General features: G+C 42.3%; 1 protein-coding gene across 3 annotated transcripts in view; it reads left to right on the top strand.

Moving 5' to 3' along the window:
- LOC109991984 (SPRY domain-containing SOCS box protein 4) overlaps positions 1-21204 on the top strand; it is a 71132-nt gene that overhangs the window by 17846 nt on the left and 32082 nt on the right. The window contains exons 1-2 of one of the 3 annotated variants that reach the window (XM_065953918.1): positions 6195-6320; positions 15947-16907. In XM_065953918.1, coding sequence (XP_065809990.1) covers positions 16175-16907 — 733 coding nt within the window. In that variant the 5' untranslated portion in view covers positions 6195-6320; positions 15947-16174. Of the gene's footprint in view, positions 1-6194; positions 6541-15946; positions 16908-21204 lie in introns of those variants that run through there. The other 2 variants (XM_020644445.3, XM_020644447.3) reach the window with 2 other exon arrangements.

Raw genomic sequence — 21204 nt, forward strand, 5'->3', positions numbered from 1 at the left:
GTGCGTGTGTGCGTGTGTGTGTGTGTGTGTGAGAGAATGATTTAGGGTCTCTGTGGGACACTGAGGGGAGGACTTGGCACGTGGCAGCAGGAGGTCAGCAGTGACAGACACAGACCAGCAGATGTTGGAGAAAAAAGGGGGGGGGGGGAGGAAAAGGGACAGAGAGAGATGGGGGGGGGGGGGGGGGGGACACATGAGGAAAAGAAGGATTGGCAGTGGAGAAAATGTGGGAGGAGTTGATTGGCGAGGGAGGTGCTGTAATGATGGATGGATGAGCAGAGACAGAAGAGATTGTGAGCAAATAGTGGGAGGGATGAAGGGTAAGAGGGGGCATAGATGTGAGGGAGGAGAAGATGAGGCCATGGGGCAGCTGTAAAAGAGCAAAGAAGAGATTTAAATTCAGCTGAAATAAATTAAGACATCACCTGTACACAGAATAAGTAAAATGATTGAAAATCTGATCAAGAACAGTTATTCCTTATTTAGCACTAATGCTGGTTGAAATGCGGTATTGGTTTTCCTGTCAGTGCACCGATCAAATAACATAATGATAACTGGTTACAGCAGAAGTGCAGTGCTACAGAGAAAAGTGTCCTTTTAGTCAGAACAAGAGCAGCTGGTATCAGTGGGATTCTCTTCATTGGCTCGTACTCATAACTCAATATTAGATATTCAAATTGTAATCCTATGGAAAAATGGAAAATGGCTATTAACATGTATTCTATTCTAAGAAATGGCATCAGAACATTTCTATGTATAAACAGGAGATGGTGACATGGGAAGCATTTCCGAGAACACTTACTTGCTGACACGCTTCATTCTTTAAAAAGCAAACAACCATTCAAAATTGTGAAACACAGGATGGGGAAATGTGTTCATAACTGCTGTCTTCAAGCTCCTGTGAGGAGATTTTAGCTGTTTATCAAATGTTACCATTGGCAAACAACATTAAATACTTCTTTAATATGATTTGCCTTTTGGATATATAGCCTACGTAGAGACACATTTTTTTTTTTTTTTTTTTTTTTTTAACATCTTACACATTCACAATGAGTGATGCATTTAACTGTTAGAAGAAGCCAGAATGGGATTTTTGGTCAGGAAACACTACTCATGATGAACAGGACAATATCGGCATGTCCTTATATGAGCTTTAAGTGTGTTAAAAAGCCTGAGGAAGAAATGAAACTAACAAAAGCAAAGATGAGAACACTTTGCACGTTTAACTCAAGGCTTTCAGGTTTGTCTGCTTTATTGAAGACATGGCCTTTGATAAAGAGAGAAAACTGTGTTTTGAAGGAAGAGCGAGGGCAGACATAATGACAGTGTAATTGAAGAGGCTGAAAGAGAAGGGATCACGGCATGTGTGCTTTATGCTGTACAAGGTGAGATCCTCTCTCTCTCTCTCTCTATCTATTCCTCTCTCTCACAACCTTCCACGTCTTGTTTCATACCAGGAAAGCTCCCTGAGAGAGAGAGAGTGGGAAATGAAAGCATCAGATCTCTGTCCCTCCTGCTGCCTCCATTTACTATCATTGATTGTGCAGCCAGGCTAAATTGATGCATACCAGCTCTACTCAGGTGTGTGTGTGTGTGTGTGTGTGTGTGTGTGTGTGTGTGTGTGTGTGTGTGTGTGTGTGTGTGTGTGTGTGTGTGTGTGTGTGTGTGTGTGTGTGTGTGTGTGTGTGTGTGTGTGTGTGTGTGTGTGTGTGTGTGTGTGTGTGTGTGTGTGTGTGTGTGTGTGTGTGTGTGTGTGTGTGTGTGTGTGTGTGTGTGTGTGTGTGTGTGTGTGTGTGTGTGTGTGTGTGTGTCATGACCATTAAACATTTATAAAGGAAGTGGGGATAGAAAAGATATAAAACACAAAAACTGGCCAATAAATAATCAAACAAATCACTGAAACAAAGTTAACTGAGGTATGTTTTCGATTGTGTACTTGTAAGGAAATGACTCCTGATCATTTCAACACAAACCCACTGCGTTCATCATCGTCATCAGCCTTTCACTATCATCTCATCCAAACAGGGCGTGCTCCTGTCGCTCTTTCTCTCAGCCATCTGCACACAGTACACCTACACTGCACTGCTTCTTTTTTTTACTCTCCTTCTGTTTCTACCCCACTGTCCTCACCCTTCACCCCTAGGCTGTACGATTCAGACCCCTGTTCCTCCCCTCTGCTCATTTTTTACCCCCACCCCCACTCCCACCCCCACCCCCACCTCCTCTGTCGATAGCTCTCCCCTGGGCCAGTCGGACAGTTGGATGGCTTTGTGTTTGACACGTGTGTTGGCAGAGGGCACTGCAGTCACACACACACACACACACACACACACACACACACACACACACACACACACACACACACACACACACACACACACACACACACACACACACACTTTCAGTTTCTGTCAGTTTCTATTGTCAGTAAGTAGCTCAGCTGTAAGGCCCCTAGCCCTAATTGTGTGTGTGTGTGTGTGTGTGTGTGTGTGTGTGTGTGTGTGTGTGTGTGTGTGTGTGTGTGTGTGTGTGTGTGTGTGTGTGTGTGTGTGTGTGTGTGTGTGTGTGTGTGTGTGTGTGTGTGTGTGTGTGTGTGTGTGTGTGTGTGTGTGTGTGTGTGTGTGTGTGGGTGAGGACAGGCCCCCATTGTCCTGCAGATTAACTCTCCCTCTCTCACACACACACACAGAGACCCCATGGGTTCCCCTTAAGTGTGAATGTGCCTTCAGGCAGAAAATCAGGGGGCAATTTACGGGAGGGTCCAGCAGCGAAGATGGGGGAAGAATCACAGACTCAACCCTTCGTTTGAAGCTCTAATGTCAAACTGTATCTTTGTTCCTTATGATGGCATAAGTAAGTCTAAATCCCCTTATTAAAAGGAGGAACTTACAAGAACTTACTGAATAACAAATGTAGCACACACACATGGACACACACATAAATAGACTAAGGGTTCACTCACACTAGGCAATCCGTTAACACCCAATGTCCAGTTTGTTTGCTGGTGTGAGTGCTGCCACGGTACACTTGTCTTGGCCCTGGCATGGCTGGGAGAGGGGGGCTTCGGCATAGTATGGTTGCTCATGCACAAGCACAGACACGCTACAGGGACATAATGTAGCCTAATCGATGCAACCGACGGCAAAGGTTTCACTATGGAGTGTTCATTTTAATTGATGAAGCCTCAGTTACTTCGCCCATCTGTTACTGCTGGAGGCTTTTGACGCATATTGATGGAGGTTGCCACGCTGAAAATGCTGTCACACCTCTGCATCGTACCTACGTGAAATCCAAATTGCAAAATCCTGCAGTTCATGGAATGTCGCCCTAAGGCTGGCGGCAGAAGCACCGGAAGTCACATACAAACCCCCTTCAAATAAAGCCAATTTTTACAACAACAAAATTTGTCTAATTATCTCATGTCTGGATTGGTACACATTGTACAAGGGGAGAGTTTTTTGATAACTCGTCCATTTCGATTTTGTGAAGGATAAGCGTTATTCACAATGAGGGGCGTAGCTGACCTGACTGATGGGCGGCCCGAGATGTAGCTGTTAAAACCTGCCTCAGCTCCAGCTCTTAGCTATTCGTTAGGTTGACTGAAAGGCAGAGTTTTTACTCAAAATTTGGACAGGCTTGAATATTCAGAGCCTGAGAAAATACAAGAACTCAGAGGTCTTTGGGAAAATCTGTGACTGTCTAGGAATACGACAATGATTGCATATACACAAAAGGTACCAGTGCTCAGGCCCGGTTTCTCATGGGCCAGGAGAAATGTGCGCATCGGAAAACTGGAGTGAATTGGGGGGGGGGATCGTGCTTCAGAATCAATATGAAAGTCTTCAGGCGTAATGACGACGGAGCCTCCTTACAGCGATGTAGTGGAACTGTAGTCTGAGAAGGGCTACAGACACTAACGTGCAGAAAATAACAAAAACTAACCAAAGCCGGCATGGTTGCCATATCAGAGGACATGTGCCTGCAAACAACATTAACAATTTTTAATTCTTACACTTTAATTTCGGTGATGGCTGGTTTCAGCAAAGCCTCTGTAAACTAAACCCCGGTAAAGCCTCTAATCCAATGGAATTAGGGGGCTGATTTTGTGGGTTTTGTATTTTAAATGCAAATTAAACTGTAAGTAAGCAGCAGTAAAATAATGAGCTCAGCCCTCATATAAGCTACTTCAACATACGAGCCGCTGATCTTTTACTATCACTGCAGAATCACCAGGTTGTGATATTACTGCACTTAATTGGCCTTTTGGAACTGCTGATGCACTACTCGAGCAAACGGGATTTATTTAACTTGAATACTGTCCTTGTCCCACGTAAACAAGCCGCAGGTGTGTCCGACTCCGCTACTGTAGGTGTCAATATTCCTCTTTCAGCTAATTACTTTTGGTAGGACCTTTTTGCAATTGACTCATGTCACATACCAAACAATCGATGTTGCCGTTCATAGTTTTCCTTCCTTCATACTTTAATATGTTTATGTCCAGTACATGTAAATGAGTGACACTCTTTCAGGTTCTCTAACCTCACTTCAACTCCCCCTTTCCTACCTGTGTGTATTATGTTAAGCCTGCAGTGTCTGCCTATATTCAAAACCATTGACCTATATCGGCTACTGTCTGGAATAACAGCAGCACAGTGAGGAAGTTGGGGTTGGTGTTTGCACTTATGTATGTATGAACTATTTGTGTGTATGTGAGGCAAAGGTAAAGTGTCTCACCCGTATGTCTGTCTCAGGTGATCCGTGGCCACCTGTGTGTGTTTGTACTGATCTGCACATTTCCTTTTTTCCAACGCTCAGTCTGAATGAAGCCAATTGACTGTGTCTGTGTCTGTGTGTGTATAAGAATTACAACTGTGTGTGTTCAAACATGAAGTATTCAGACATGTTTTTTTGGTCTAAAAAAAGTTCATTAGCCTTAAAAAAATAAATGTAATTCCAGGCAAAAATATTGAGAAGCTCTAAATTGCTTTCTGAATGTTAATCAGATAAAATGATTTACATGATTTACCATCATTTCTCCTACTGCATGTTGCATTTGAATGCGTCTGCAGATAAGCGATGTAATGATAAGTTGAATCGATTTTATATAATGGGAGTGGTGGTGTTGTGGGGAGTTTGGTTCCCCTGTGGTTCGCTTCAGCCCTGGGAAAAGGAAGTGCTTACAGGAAGTGAGCTGGCTGTGCCTCAGTCCTGCATGACTGCGCTCACTATACTCTGCCTTTCCACTTTCTATATGTGCATGTATAGAAAAAAACAAGTGTGCACATTCATACACTCCTACAAGGAGTATTTCAAAAGAGTGCGTGTAAGGGCATGGCTATGTTGATGTTTGTTTATAAATACAGAAAAGGTAGTTGCATGCATGTTTAGAGATGAGCAGTGACCTTGGATTTTTGTGAATGTGCTTTTCCAAAGTCTTTCTTCACTTCCCGGACTTTGTGAATGAGTGATGCAGAGTGTATTTGGGAAAAGGCTGTTAAGCGAATTAGTCATCACTTCACCTCGGAGCCAAGTTATGCAGTAATGTGGGCAGAAATACAACAAGACGACAGGACAGAACAAAACAGAACAGAACAGGCATGTGATGCATTTACTGGACAAATGTGACGTAGAGAAAAAGAACACTATGTACTACAACAATGTAACATTTGGCCTCTTGAGGAGTAATTGATGCCTTTTATTACAAAATACCTCACATGAACTTGTGGTTAACCTGACAGACTGGCATGTTTCAACTTGATCCTATACAGACGTCTATAAGCTCCACTCGTGCCATGTTTGTGGCACGTGTAGGTGTGTGTGTGTACGTAAACATGTGTGTTGGTGTGTACCTCAAACAGCAGGGGGAGGTAGGAGTTAGTTAGTATGGTTGGTTGAGCTGAAGGGGGAGTCAGTCAGGACAGGGAGGGAGGTAAGGCGTGTTTTTCTCTCAGCTGCCTGCCGGTCTGGTTGCTGTTGGTAACTTTGCTTGATGAGATCAGAGGGGATCGGCTTTCAGTGTTTCATCTCTCTCTCTCTCTCTCTCTCTCTTATCCCTCCCTTACCCACTCAGAAAGGCTGAAGTGGAGCTGAAACTGGAGCGCGGCTCAAAGTCTGTGGTGACGGCGCTGCCTTGGAAACACTCTTTTGGAGTTGGAGCGCGACTGTGTTTGGGGGGGGGGGGGGGGGCGGGGGCGGGGGGAGGAAGGTGAGAGGAGGAAGAAGAAGTGATAGCCTCGGGACAGATAAGCTCCAGGGAAGGAAAAAAAAAGGAGGGAGGAAACAAGGGAGGAGTGTGAGGTGGGCAGTTCTCAGAAAGAATAGTGAGTTGCTTCTCTTTCTCTCTCAGACAGAGTTACCGACTGCTGCTCTCTTCTCTCTTTCTGACTGCTCTGAGTTCTCTCTCTCTCTCTCTGTCTCTCTCTCTCTCTCTGCCTTTGGCTGGCTGGAGGTCTTTGGTTTTGTTTTGTCTGGATCTGAACATGGACTCGGGCTGAACGTCTACACGCGGCGAGACATGAGAAGAGACTCTGGAGATTCAATGTAAGCAGCTTGAGTGTTGTGCTAAATACAAGATGAAGTGTGGAGAGAGAGTGTGTGTAGAGATGGTTACTATTTTAAGAAGCGTTTGTGTTTGCATTAGTAAGAGGAATAGCCTGGAGTTGGCTTTTGTATGAGAATGGAGACACAGACAATGAGCGTTACATTAGCTCTTCAAATGGTCTGTTTTCATTCATTTTGTAAGATCAGCAAACACTCTTCTTCTGCTGTTTACCTTTCCAACCTTTTTCAACATTTCCCCTCTCCTATTGATGCTACTGTGAACTCACCCTCTCCTCCCCACTCCTCCCCTTTGTCGCTTATCTTCTGTTGCCTTTAATTCTCTTAATGGTCTTGAGGCCCCAGCTGGCCAGATGGGATACCCCTCTGTGCGTGCGTGTGCGTGCGTGCGTGCGTGTGTGTGTGTGTGTGTGTGTGTGTGTGTGTGTGTGTGTGTGTGTGTGTGTGTGTGTGTGTGTGTGTGTGTGTGTGTGTGTGTGTGTGTGTGTGTGTGTGTGTGTGTGTGTGTGTGTGTGTTTGGGTGAGATAGGGCAGTAAGAGTTGTGGGATAAGCTTAACTGGGATTGTCCCTGCTCACATACAATAATAGGATAGACAGCGCGTTCTATTTTTAAACACATTGTTGGTCTATATGTAACAAACACCCCTCTCTAATCGGACAGTTTGCCCTGCGCTGCCTGCAGTAGCTTTTCCCTCACTCTGTGTGTGTGTTTGGTCTCTGGCTTCTGGTAGGAAGGTGTATTTGTGTGGTCCATCCTGGGATAGAGAGATAGCAGCCCTTCTTTCTGACTTTATCCTTTGTTTTGTCAGCTGCTGACCTCTGTTACTCTCTCTCTCCACATCTCTGCCATTGTTTGTGTGCTCTTTATTTCAGGCTGATTTGTACAGCCTTCCTCCACCACAGCCTTCCTCCACCACAGCATTTGCATGTGCTTTATAGTTTGACCCTCAATTTAAATAACTACTATTTTCCTGCACTGTTTTTAATGTTCATCCTCTCTTTCTATTTGTTTGATGTTTCTCCCTGGTTGCAATATGAGAATGGTGGGGAGGTTTCTTAAGTATCTCATTGGTGTGTGTGTGTGTGTGTGTGTGTGTGTGTGTGTGTGTGTGTGTGTGTGTGTGTGTGTGTGTGTGTGTGTGTGTGTGTGTGTGTGTGTGTGTGTGTGTGTGTGTGTGTGTGTGTGTGTGTGTGTGTGTTCGTTCTCATAAGTGTATTTGTATGCTTTTGTGGATGTACTTAGCAAATGTCACTCCTGGCGCTGTGTGCCCTGATTCACTTTGCACAGAGCAATTTTGGAGAACACCACAATGAGAGGCAAGTGTGTGTGTGATGGAGCTATAAGGCTACAATCATTTCCATTACTTGTCGATCATTGTTTGGCTAAATGGAGGATGGATCCGTCTTTAACATGTCCGATGACATGAAAAGTACTCTTGTCAGGTTACCAGCGCCCAAAGTGACGCCATCAAATCACTTGTGTGATTACACAAAATCTTTTTGCTTTAAAATAATATACAAACAGAGGAAAGCAGCAGGTTCTCCCACTTTAAAACTACAAACGGCATGTGTTATTTGTGGTATTTTTAGCCATGCAGCGTGCTCCTTGAAATAGCTATGTTATCTGGTCTACTTCTTTGAATCAGCCCGAGATATCTCAACAACTATGGATGAAATGTTATGAGAATTTGTACAAAGAGGCAAACAATCATATGCCAGAAAGGTTTATTTCACTAACAAAATCATTGCATTTTATTTTATGTCCAGTTGCATTTAGCAAAAAATAATACAAAGTATGTTTAATAAGTTTGTAGAAAGACATGAATGAGTGCTAATATTAGCATTTAGCTCTGATCAATACACTGCTTAGTAAAGCCTCGTAGAGCTACAAGCATGGCCGTAGCTTTATTAAATGAAATGTTTTGTTATGTATTAATGACAGTTTTACGCATTCCATATATATTAACATATAAATCAATCAATACGTTTGCATTTAGCGCTACACAGCGGTCTGGGCTCCTAAATCTCCTTTTCTTAATTATTTAAATCCATCCAGAAATTAACATCAAAAAATGTCCATTTCGTACACTTTTCTTCTTATTATTTTTTCTTGACAGTTCCTTAAAAATTCCTGGGTAGTGTGTGACTCGTGTGGGTGTGACACGTTTCATCACACTGTTGAGCAAGCATTTTGAATGTTAAACGAGCGAGGCAGCAGCAGCAGTGCGTCATATTCAGGCAGACTTTGATTCAGTTTCATTACTGCTGGGGTTGTGAATCTGCCACCCCGCAGAGCTTTATGGATGGTATTGCCAAGGCCTTCTGGTGTGTGTGTGTGTGTGTGTGTGTGTGTGTGTGTGTGTGTGTGTGTGTGTGTGTGTGTGTGTGTGTGTGTGTGTGTGTGTGTGTGTGTGTGTGTGTGTGTGTGTGTGTGTGTGTGTGTGTGTGTGTGTGTGTGTGTGTGTGTGTGTGTGTGTGTGTGTGTGTGTGTGTGTGTGTGTGTGTGTGTGATGAATAGGCTTAGCGTAGGTGTCTGTAAAGAAGTGCTCAATCACTGTAGCACTAACGGTCTTCCCTAAGGGTATCATGGATTTTAAGGTGTCACAGCTGCAAAAGACAAGACAAAGTGTGTGAGTGCTTGTGTGTGTGTGGGTTCATATATCTTTGTTTTTTAAACCTGTCTTCATGCAAAACAATTTAAGGGAACTATTTCGTTTCACTTCCTAGATCAATTATGATGCAAGTTCTTTCCTTAAGAAAGAGAATGAGGGAGTTTTTGTTTTCGTCTTTCAAGAGACGAGCAGATTAATGTGATCAGATGACGACGTGTGGGAGAAGGCACATGATTCATTAGGGAGGCACAGACATGATTTCCTTCGTAAAGAGCTCAGACTATGAAGTAAGACTGAAAAGGACAGACTGTTTTTTTTTTAAAGTGGAATTGGGAATACAGCAAATGTGATGCGTTAGGGTAATTTCACTAAACTCTAGGGTGAAGGTCATTTATTCCACAACACATTCATAGTCAATTCCATGTTTTTGTAAGTTTTTTTAAAGTTTTTTTTATGCCTGTCCGGGTTCATGTGCACACGTATGCAGCTGTGTGCGAATTTGCTTGAGTTGGGTGTTTTGCAGAGCCTGCTTTTCTGGCGCGCTTAGCTCGCATTGATTGGCGCATGGTGGACGCTGGGGCATTTGGTGGCAGGCCCGAGATAATTTGTACCAATTGAGAGGAAGTCAGCTCTGCTGTCGTCTCTATGGATTTGCTGGTACAGTACATCTGAGAGAAACAGGGACAGAGTACTGGGGGGGGGGGGGGGTTGGTTGGAAAATGACATGAAGGATGATAGATAAAGATAAACCTGCTAAAACAGGTACTGTATTTCTTGCTACAACTGCCCAATGAGTCCAGAAATGCCTGCATGAGCACACAACTGCCTCTCATCACCTGTAAGATACGCTGAAAGCCTTGTGGTCTGTATTTTGACATCCTGTTAGCAGCCAGAAGCTGCAGTTTATGTCTACCTCTGGCTTCATCACACTCACATGGATTCCCTCAGTAGGAATGAATGTCAGCAACGGGGATGAATCTTCCAAACATGTTCATGTTTCCCATCATTGGGTTTTAAATGCTTATTTTACCAATACTTCAAATTAAGAACCAGAAATGTGTAAAACTCATTTCATCCTGCATTTTTAATTAAGCTAGTGCAAATTTCCCAAACATTTGCATGCTACCACACAAACATAAGACAGACAGCATGGTAACATCATGTGCTAAATATTAGCGTGTTAGCAGTGTGACTGTGTACAATGAAAAACCAAAAAAATCACTATATCTTGACTTTGTCTTTTCAAAGTGCTGCATCAGAGTATGGTAGGAAAATACTAGACCCCTCTAGTAAACATACATTTTCCCACTATGCATCATGAAAAGGCGATTGCGACCAATGGCCAAGCAAAATAAAGCTCTGACATAATTAAATGTCAGACCAAGAGAAAATACATTGTCCTTTTGCAGATACGGTCACTATTAATATGTCTATCTAAAGCTCTCTTATTAGTGAATGGGAAGTTTTGAATAGGTAAATTATTTTGGACCTGGCCTGTGAGTATGTCAGCATGCTAATGTTAGCATTTAGCTCAGGCATCAAGCCTTGCAGAGCCTCTAGCATGGATTCGGCTCCTCAGTCTTGGGGATGTTAAATAATTTATTTGGTAAGTTAATCTTCTAATAGAACTGTTGTTGACTCAAGCGCCAGTGAGGAGCTTTCAGTCTGGGTCCATTTTGGCAATCCCTGCAGACAAAGTAGTACCTCTTATCTCTTCGCTGACTTTGTCCTGTAGATGTGTCAGCGCTGTTTTCTTATGAAAAGTCTCATCTCATCCTGGTTTCTTCTAGCCAATCATTTCACTCACTGTGAATCTTTGCATCAATGTAAACACAGACTATTTCCTTAGCAACTCACTTTAGAAACTGTTTCATGATCAGATAAAAACTCCCCACATGATCTTTCATTTAAGCTTTGTCTGTTATGTTATGTTAGATAAATAATTTAAATAATTCTATATTTCCCTAACCCCCCCTTAGGGGTACGTTTCAGTGCAACAGGGAATTAACGTTCCAAGATAACTTGCATGGTGACGTGCAAGAATAAAAGACAGAGAGGAAAATGAAGCAAACATTTATATTATAGCTCTTCATAGCTGCAGTGTACCCAGTAGATTAAACAAACTACCATTCTCTTCGCATTGCTGACATTCATTCCTACTGAGGGAATCCCTGTGAGTGTGAGGTTGCCAGACGTAGACATAAACTGTAGCGTCTGGCAACTAACAAGATGTCAAAATACAGACTCCAGAACTTTAAACGTATCTTGCAGGTGATGAGAAGCAGAGATGTGTTAGAGAAAGGCAGGGAGAGAGACAAAATGAAAGGAAGAAATGTCCGCTTTGTGATTCTTTTTGTTGTTGTGTGTCATGGGAATGATGCAGAGATGTTGTAAATGTGTGAATTTTAAGGTTCACATAAGGTCATAGTTGTTTAAAATCAGTCATGTAATAACTGCAAAATGTGATATCGTTTGAATTTTGAGTTCACTGACCCTTGAAAAACAAATCAAGTAGTTCATTTTGGGGACACATTTTTATCACAGATTTATAGCTTTCCCCTCAGATTAAAAGAAAACGTCACATTTTTAGGAGCAAGCTGTTGAATTTCTCATGTGAAACCGAAACAGACTCATGAACTGCTTTAGTGCAGTTCATTAAGTGTTTAATAATTAGTGGGCTGTCTCTACGGATGAATGTCCCTCGTGTTTCAGTGCTCTGGCTGAAATGGAGTTCTGCTTTGGTAAGAGTTACAACTTCTGCTGAAAAAAGAATGAACATGAAGGAGAGTTAACTATTTCTTTGAAATATCTTTGTAAACGTTTGCCTGGATGTGACTGGCTTAAACAAATCCATTGTGTCTTTAGTGCTGACTCTTTGACAACAGCTGTTTCTCCTGATGTCCGAGAGTCTTCAGGTGGTTGTGATGATAACTGGAGGACCAGGTGATACAGGATTTCATACACACACAAGCACACACATGAGCACACACCCTCAGGCCAGACATAAATGCATGAAAAGAGAAACAGGACGACTGAGTAACTGTGAAGCTGGCACAGTTTTGTTTTCCAAAAACGTAGAAAACCTGATCTGGGTTACTCATGTGTTTCATGTTTAAACACACCACATCAGATCTTCTGGAGATTGTTTTGTTCTGTGGAAAAGCACACAGACTTAACCAGTCTGGTCTATGAGGGTGGTGCAGGATTAGTGAGAAGTTCCTCACCAGTTTCCTTTCTCTTTTATTGTCTGTGTGCGTGCGTGCGTGCGTTTGGGTGAGTGGCTTCAAAGCCTGTCTGCCCAGTCAGATTTTGTTGGACAGTTTTGAATAAGACCCCTTTTCAGGCATCCACACATACGCAGCCCTCACATGCTTTAGAGGCTGGAACTTGTTAGTGGTACAGCAGAGGTCAGCCCACACACCAGGTTGTACACTGTCCGTCTCTTCTCATCATTTTAAACCTTTTTCTGGCGCGCCTTTTAGAAGACTTTCGGTTGTAATGCAACTTGAGGGATCCTCTTTGTCTCATATTCAAAGACCTTTAAGCTGCACTTAATAAAATGTTTTTATTTTATTATTTTTCTCTATTTATTTTGTCTTTTTCTCCACATACTTCATGACACCTATCTTTCCACATCCCTGCTTAATTTGACCCAACATCCATCCCTGCAAAGCTAATAAGTGTTATACTATATAAATTTGATTATTTAAAGCCATAATCAAACTCAAAATCATTGTAGAGCTAGGGAATTAGTAGAACAATCAATGAGTTGATGATCTGAACATCATGGAAACTAGAACCCGACCGATTAATCGGCCCGCCGATAATATCGGGGGACAGTAGTACATCATGCGACTGTCAGTATTGGCTACTTTTATCCCAAATGTGTGACATTATTACAAGATTTATTTACCAGTCAAATAGTATTTAATTTGCTGGTGAAGGAGAATTGCTAGTGTAATTCAGCGATACTCAGAGTGTGCTGTATGGACTACAACAAGCACTATCACTCTCCATTGAGTCAAGCGGTGATGCACGGCCCCAAAAATTCCATATCGGTTTGGCCCTTATGGAAACTATTTGAATAATCAACCATTTTTTAAGTCTTCTAATTTGAACTTCTAGAGCTTGTGTGAGAGGAAGATGCCACATTTGGCTTCCAAAAATTAGATTTATTCCCACTTCCTGTTGTTTTATTTTTTTTAAATTATTAACAGGAAATATGGAAACTATAACCAGTAGAGTCAATGAAATGAAATGTACTGATAATATTTAACCCAAAATCTTATCACCTGTATTTTACATTAGTATGAGTGTGTCTGATCCTGTGTCCTCTCTGTACCTGTCTAACTCAGCTGAAATAAAGATGAAGCTGGGGGGGGGGGCGAGGGTTGTTGGTCCTGAATGAGTTGGCTGCCGAAGAAGAGAGAGACGGAGGGAGAGGAAATGAGGGAGGGAAAGTAAACAACAGATGGCTGAAACATGTTGCCTCAGTTCGCAGGAGCAGACGATGGCCAGCCCTCCACCATCCTCCTGGGAGGTTACTATGCAATGGCTACCGTGACGACACAGGTTCAGAGGTCAAGTGCCTCCTTGATGACAGCTCGTAATGCCAGATTGTCATCCACATGCTGTGCCAGACTTAACAGATAGACCAACACACACAAACACACAAGTGAGTTTGTACCGTGTTAAGTAGAGATTTTTTGGGCTGAAGGTTGGTGGGGTTGCATCTGGAATCTTCCAAACAGCATCCACCCTTAACCCACCTGCCAGCCGTGATGACACACTTGGACAGTTGTCTGGGTTGGCGTCAGTATGTGTGTGTGTGTGTGTGTGTGTGTGTGTGTGTGTGTGTGTGTGTGTGTGTGTGTGTGTGTGTGTGTGTGTGTGTGTGTGTGTGTGTGTGTGTGTGTGTGTGTGTGTGTGTGTGTGTGTGTGTGTGTGTGTGTCCGGGCATTGAACCCTCTCACACTGATGAGTAAACTGAGTGGTGGCAAACATCGCCTGCCAGCTGCCATGACCTCATTCACAGCCAGAGAGTCAGAGAGAATGAGAAAATGCAAGTAGCCAAAATGAGATGGAGGTGTTGGTGTGTGCCTGTGTGCGGAGGGCATTGAAATTTCACACAAATTGCAACATGACCTCACTCTGTGGTGTGCTGGCAGACGGGCTTGGTGGGAATAGTTCTGCTTATGTCATTTGTCTTATGTAAAAGCCAAAACAAGCGACATATTTTAAGATGTACTGACTGTACTGCCTTTTATAATCAAGACAAATACAGACAGTGATGTTTCTGAATGAAATGTAGTCTCTATTTGCAGCAGGGTATTGTTTATGAATAGATAAAGCAATCAAACCAAGCAGAGATACACCAACTCAAACAGGATTTAATAAAATTGTTAGTGTTATCACCAAGCATTGTTCTTCTCTTGAGACGTTAATAAGATGTGCGTCACTCCTCTTGAGGTGTGAGACATGCTTACCAGAACAATTGTCAGCTCAGCGTACACATAAAAATAAATTGGTGCCTTGTGGTTTGTTGCAGAAATGTAAAGATGTGCAGCAGATAGATGAGAACCACACAGAGTTTTGTCATCCACTTCCCTGTCTGCCTGAGGTGTGACTGGCTGCTTTTCCTGTGAACAGGAAGCAGCAGCTGCCATTCCTGGAAGAGATTACAGCATCAGTTTAACCACACACAACTATTTCTGTGTTTGTCTGTGTGAGTGTGTGATCATGTTCAGTCACTTTACAGGCACTAATAAGGTGTTCAAGACAGATGTCTGTGAACAATAAATATCGCACAGATATTTACAGACTAGGGATGTGAGATGTAGTCAGTTTAATCTAGAGAGCTGCACATGATAAGAAACAAACCTCAGGTAAAATGTTATTTAAATCATTGTCAAGTGTGTTAACTTGATAAAAGCAAAACACAAAAGAACAAATAGTTATTTATTTATTTATTCAAAAACTAACTTTAATGTCATTTTTACACCAACATTTGTTGGGATTAAAATTAAAACTGTAAAAATGTATCTGAATCTTGCCTCCCCACACTGGTAATAATAACATTAAACTGAATGTTGCTTAGTAAAGGACGTATGAAAGATTTAGGTTTAATTCAGGTTTAATAATACATCACCAGGGTGTAGATCTGCACAGTACATAAACCTGCCTGCTACTGTACCATATCACATCCTGTTATTTTCTGTTTTCATAGTGAGGTTAAGCATAGGTTCGGTTGACTTTTTCAACTTTGTCTCACTAAGGGAGGGGTTATAAATGATTACCCGCTCTTCCTTGTTTTCCTCCAGTGTGTTCATATTGTTGTAGACTCGGCCATCACTCATTAAAACTGCATTACCTTAATGAGAAAGTACTACTTCAATTCCGAGCAGTGTTGCGCTACTAGGGAATGTTTAATGTTGAATGTTACATGTGTAAGTTTGTGTGATGAGGATGCAGGATGAGTCAAGGGAAATGTATGCCAGCGTGTGGGGGTGTGTGTGTGTTGGCCATCCTGCTCATTGTTGAATTATTAAAACAAAGACACAAAGTCTTTGAAAGAAGGAGTTTTGCCAACTTTCGTCATTTTGTCATCATCTGATTGTGTATCTTGTTATTTTCCAGCTTATTTTTTTAAGACCACAATTCAGTTCCCCATTTGGTACTTCATGATTCCACTGCATTCTGCTAAAATTGTAGAGAACATGTAGTGATAAACTGTAAAAGGAGCTGATACATTTATTTTTCTCATGTCTCTCAACAGGTTTGGCAGCAGCGGCTCTGTTTTATTGAAGACATATTTGGCATGAAACCAGACCGCATTCGCCTCTCCTTCATCACCTCCTCCTCCTTCATCACCCTCCACCTCTCTCCATTCAGGGACTCTCACCTCAGCTCCACCGCATTGATGAGGTAACGTCAAGCAGCACCAGCCTGCACAAACACCTTCCTCATCTCCCCCTCTCCTCCCCCAATCCCTTCCAACACAGCCATGGGACAGAAGATCTCCAGTGGCATTAAATCGGTGGACAGTCGCGGGGAAACTGGCGGCTCCCCATCCTACCGGCCCTTGGCTCACCGCCGGCAGCACCCGGAACTGAGGGACCCAGATTTCTCCAAACCCCCCCGACTTGACCTCCTGCTGGACATGCCATGTGCTGGATTGGAGACCCAGCTACGACATGCATGGAACCCTGATGACCGCTCGCTCAACATCTTCATCAAAGACGATGATAAAATGACATTTCACCGCCACCCGGTAGCACAGAGCACAGACTGCATTCGGGGGCGGGTTGGATACACAAGGGGCCTCCATGTGTGGAGGATCCATTGGCCTTCCCGGCAGCGTGGCACCCACGCTGTGGTCGGGGTGTCGACCTCAGAAGCTGCTTTACATTCAGTGGGGTACACAGCGTTGGTGGGGTCAGACTGTGAGTCCTGGGGCTGGGATCTGGGACGCAACAGGCTCTACCATGACAGTAAGAATCGGGCACATAGCTCCCTGCCATCTTACCCTTGTTTTCTAGAGCCAGAGGAGTCGTTTACCCTGCCGGACTCTCTGTTAGTTATTCTGGACATGGACGAGGGGACATTGAGTTTCATGGCTGACGGACAGTATCTAGGAGTCGCCTTTAGAGGACTGAAAGGAAAGAAGCTGTATCCCATCGTCAGTGCTGTGTGGGGTCATTGTGAGATATCCATGAAGTACATTAACGGCTTGGATCGTAAGTACCAAACTCTATTAAAATAATACTTTATGAGCACCTAAAAATTGTTAAAAACAGAACTTAATGCTGATATTTCATGATACTTGTGTATGAAGCAGCCTATAAATGGATGATGAAGGTTTTACTTCTTTGGCAGCAGATAATGTATCTCCTGAATGATCAAGTCAGATCCATAGTGGGGTGACTACATGGAAATGGTCGTAGCTAGACGTTGCGACACCAGATTTGGTTTCCGGCCCACAGTACTGCTTTCAATTTTTGGATATTGGTTGTATTATAATCAATATTAGGACAGAAACAATGTATTGTTAGATTTCTAATGATGGCTATGGGCAGTTTTCAACTGGCTATATAACTCATGGTAACTCTTGAGTTTTTTCAACTGAAGCAAACAGAGCAGGTAAAAGTTAGTTTGGCCATCATTGCAAAACAGAAAATCCACATGTTCTGCAATATTCAAAGTCAGTCCCTGGAAGAACAAGATGATGCTGTAGTTTAACTGCTCATCATGTGTCATCATCTTATTGCATGTAACAATCTTTTTTTAAAGAGGCCATTACTTTCTCTCAAGCTGAACAGCAACGATAAGAAAAGTTGTTTATTTCTCCTTCTGAATTTATTTTATCTGCTGTGTTTGGTATTAAACATTTAAGTATTTATGATGTATATTTGCAGGCATGTTGCTCGCCCTAGGGAAATGGAGGGCGAAAGGTTACATTAATGATGTGGCTTAAATACTTTTAAATATTTTTAGAGCTACAGGAACTGACCTTGTGGACGTGAAGTTAATCAGGAGGTAGAAAAGGCTTCTGTCAGACTTTTTTCCCCTGATATCTCTGAGCTCTTTTAGCGACACACAGCAAAAATATATTCTCATACACAGTATTACAACCTGCAGGTCCAAAATAAGAATTTTTACTGCAGTTTTTGGCTGATTCTTGTTGTGTCTGTGTAAAAGCTGTGTTTTTCAGTGCTGTAATTGTGAGCTGAGCAGATTCAGGTATTTGAATATGGTATATCTGTTTCACTCCCACTGTTGGCCTCCATGTTTGAGTTACACGACAGAGAAGAGACAGGCGCTCCCCTCTCATGGCAGTCTAAACAGTGACTCTTTGAACTGCCTGAAAGAAGAGCCCTCAGACACACATCATGAACACCTACACACTGGACACACACCCTCCAGGAAGCGAAAGTGTGTTATGAAAACATGCTTATGATCTGACTCGAGCCGCCCCCCATATGCACAACCCCATGTGTTTTATTTGATGTCACAACAGGGTGTGTTTTTTGTCTGTTATGTGGTTGGAAACTGAAAGGAAACCTGCCTCTCTCTGTAGGTTGTTACATCTAATTTTGTTCTCAACCCAATCAATTCAAATTCCTGAAATTTTCTGTTCTCAAGGGTCAACATGACTTCAGGAGCCTGTTTTCTACTCATAAAAACAGGGTCAAGAGCTGCATCCTGGCTTTAAATTCAATGTTTTGGTTTGGCCAAGTAGAATATGAATCCGAATGAAACACAAAGCCCTTGGCTGAACGTTCAGCTTTGAAATACTCAACCTCCTGTTTAAGTCCTGCCTGACTGTAATGTGTGATGTCTCGTAATCTCTCACACTCAGGCTTTAGTTCAAAGTATATACTTTGGCTTTTGAAAGCACCTAGCTTCAGCCATTTTCCATTCATGGAGCCATCTGCTGGATTTCATGGGGAATCCGTCCATGTGATGGGCCACCTGAAAGAATATGGAGAACATTGAGTCTGTCCAAAGCCCTCACATCTACAAGCCCATTGCCGTCATGCTGTGAAATGAAGTTTGACTGTAGAAAATGTGCACAGCTTAATGCCGGGGAGTGAAGGTTGAAAGGATCATCCTGATAGCTGTATCATATGGAACAGAAAAAGATGGAGTGGGTGGAGAAAGCCCACTGAGGTTTATGTATACATGAAATGGAGACAATTAAAAAAAAAAGTATTTGGAATCATAGTAGTAAACAATTAACAGTATAGTCACATCTGAAATTGGCAGAGCAGAGTGAATCAAATATCAGCTTTTTTTTTAAGATGTTGTCAAAAGGACTCCGGTAGGGTGCTTTGACTGGTAAGCTAACTGCTAGCACGCTTGCAATGAGCAAAATAAGTTCAAATGTTTGCCTCATATACAGTGGTGATATAGTGACTACAGTAATCGATGAATTGCAGTAGCTGGTGATCTTACTGCTACCATGCTAGCAAGCATAAAAGACAACACAGTGCTACAAATCACAACAACCTCCTGAGGGTTCTTTCTGTTGTTTTTTTCGTTCTTGGCTGTATATTCTCCCCTGACATTTTTGTGGGATTGTATAAAATATCAATCAATAAAGTGTAGTATTTGAGAGGGAGCACTTTTCTTAGCTAACCCTGTGGGCGTTTCTTGTTAACATTTAGCTTACATAGTTTATTCAAAAGATGAAGGCCTATTTCTACTCTTGAGTCCAGCCCTATTTTTTAACAAACAATTTTCTTTTCTGAAAATGTTGAATTAGAAGTAGTTGGAAACAGATAATAAGCAAGCTTCCTTTGTCTTGGATTTTCTGGCTCTCAGCTCCTAACAGACATGTTGTCAGTCACTATTGTGTGGTTTAAAGTAAGTGTGACGAGGCCTTCTACTACTTCTGATAGAAATCTTAGTCTTGATCGTTCTTTGCTACGCAACAATACATTCTAAAACTCAGGAACAAATGTCATGAAGTTATGTGTGTTTGAGGATGTGAGTCTGCTCAGGCAGATGAGTCAAAGGGTAACTGAAGAGTTGAGCCACAGGTTGGGGAAATCCACCAAATCCTAAGCAATACTTTTGGTTTCTGATTCCCTTCACGGGTAAACACACTCATAAGAGTTCTTTTCATGGGTTATTAATGCTGCACTCATTGTTCCGAATCTCAAACAAAGACTGTGATGAGAGTTTATTCAGAGCTGAAGCAAACAGCCTTTGGGTGCCGCTCTTTGTTTCAGAGGTTACAAACAGGATATGATTACAGTATGTGTAGCGGCTTGGTTCAATGTCAGTTTTGAGTTGAATCAGTTTGTATGCCCTGAAGATGACTCGGATAGTGAGGATGAAGTCATAATTGCTGTCTGCACTGGAAAACAGTGGTATGTGGTCAGACGTAGACAGCAGACGTTTTGTTATAGATTTTAATTGCTATCTTCTCTTGAAAATTGCTTTGTGCATCATTTGTGAGATGTGTGTGTGTGTGTGAGTTTATACCCTAATACCTGTGCTAAAGAAATCCGCTCTGTGTGTTTGAGTGTGTATGTGTGGTCATGAAAAATCCTCTGGGTAGATCTGTAACGACTTAATCTAAACAGGCCTTTCCATATGAAGCCCCTATTGGATTGTTTGTGTTGTGATGGGAGACGACATGACTGCAGGGTATTAAAAAGAGATTTATGGACGCAGCGCCGGCTCGCCTCGAACTGTTTGTTTTTCTCATCACTCCGCCTCAGTCCCTGCTACATCACGGGCCTTTGATCATCACTTTGCTCCACCTTAGATCACTGCTCTCATTCCTGCAGTAAAAAAAAACACCACAACATATAACCAACAGCACTCCAGACTATTGGTAGTTTTTTAAGCCTACACCAAGCAATCAGGGTCAGATAAGTATGTGTAATATGAGCATTATTGCAAAGAAATGCTGAGCCAGGTTTTAACTGCATTATCCTTTAGATGTGATGTAAATTATTCATCCTCCCAGCGCTCTGACTTCAAAGAATATCTCCTCCTGCTTGGAGAAGTGAACAGATCTCTGTCTGCCAGATGTGTATATTTCACTTAATTGATGCTAAATTCCCCAAAACACGTGCAACTAATTTATTTTTCCACCTTGGAGCACATTCATCTGCTTCTGTCAAATATTATTGCTTCTCTCTCTCTCTCTCTCTCTCTTTCACTCTCTCTCTCTTTCACACTAGTATCTCTCTACTCTCTCTCCATGTCTCTCTCTATAATTGCAGCAATTAGCGGCGCTTTGATTCACTACAATGGGAGCTGACGATAACTTCAGACCTTGTGTGCTCTTTTCCTTTGTCTTCTTTTCACCAAACTCCCTTTTAATATCAAGCAGTTTCAATATCAAACAGTTAAATGTTTCCTTCTTATCAGTTCATATGCAGACAACCCTGACTTTAAATGTAGACCTTTTCTGAACCGTGGCAGGCTGCTGTCAGGCACTTAACATGTTATCAGGTGAAAATCCAATATGGGAGCTTCAATGTATTATAAATATTTATTTTTTTCAGGCACTGTAAT

Source organism: Labrus bergylta, chromosome 4, assembly GCF_963930695.1.
Source record: "Labrus bergylta chromosome 4, fLabBer1.1, whole genome shotgun sequence".
NCBI lineage: Eukaryota > Metazoa > Chordata > Actinopteri > Labriformes > Labridae > Labrus > Labrus bergylta.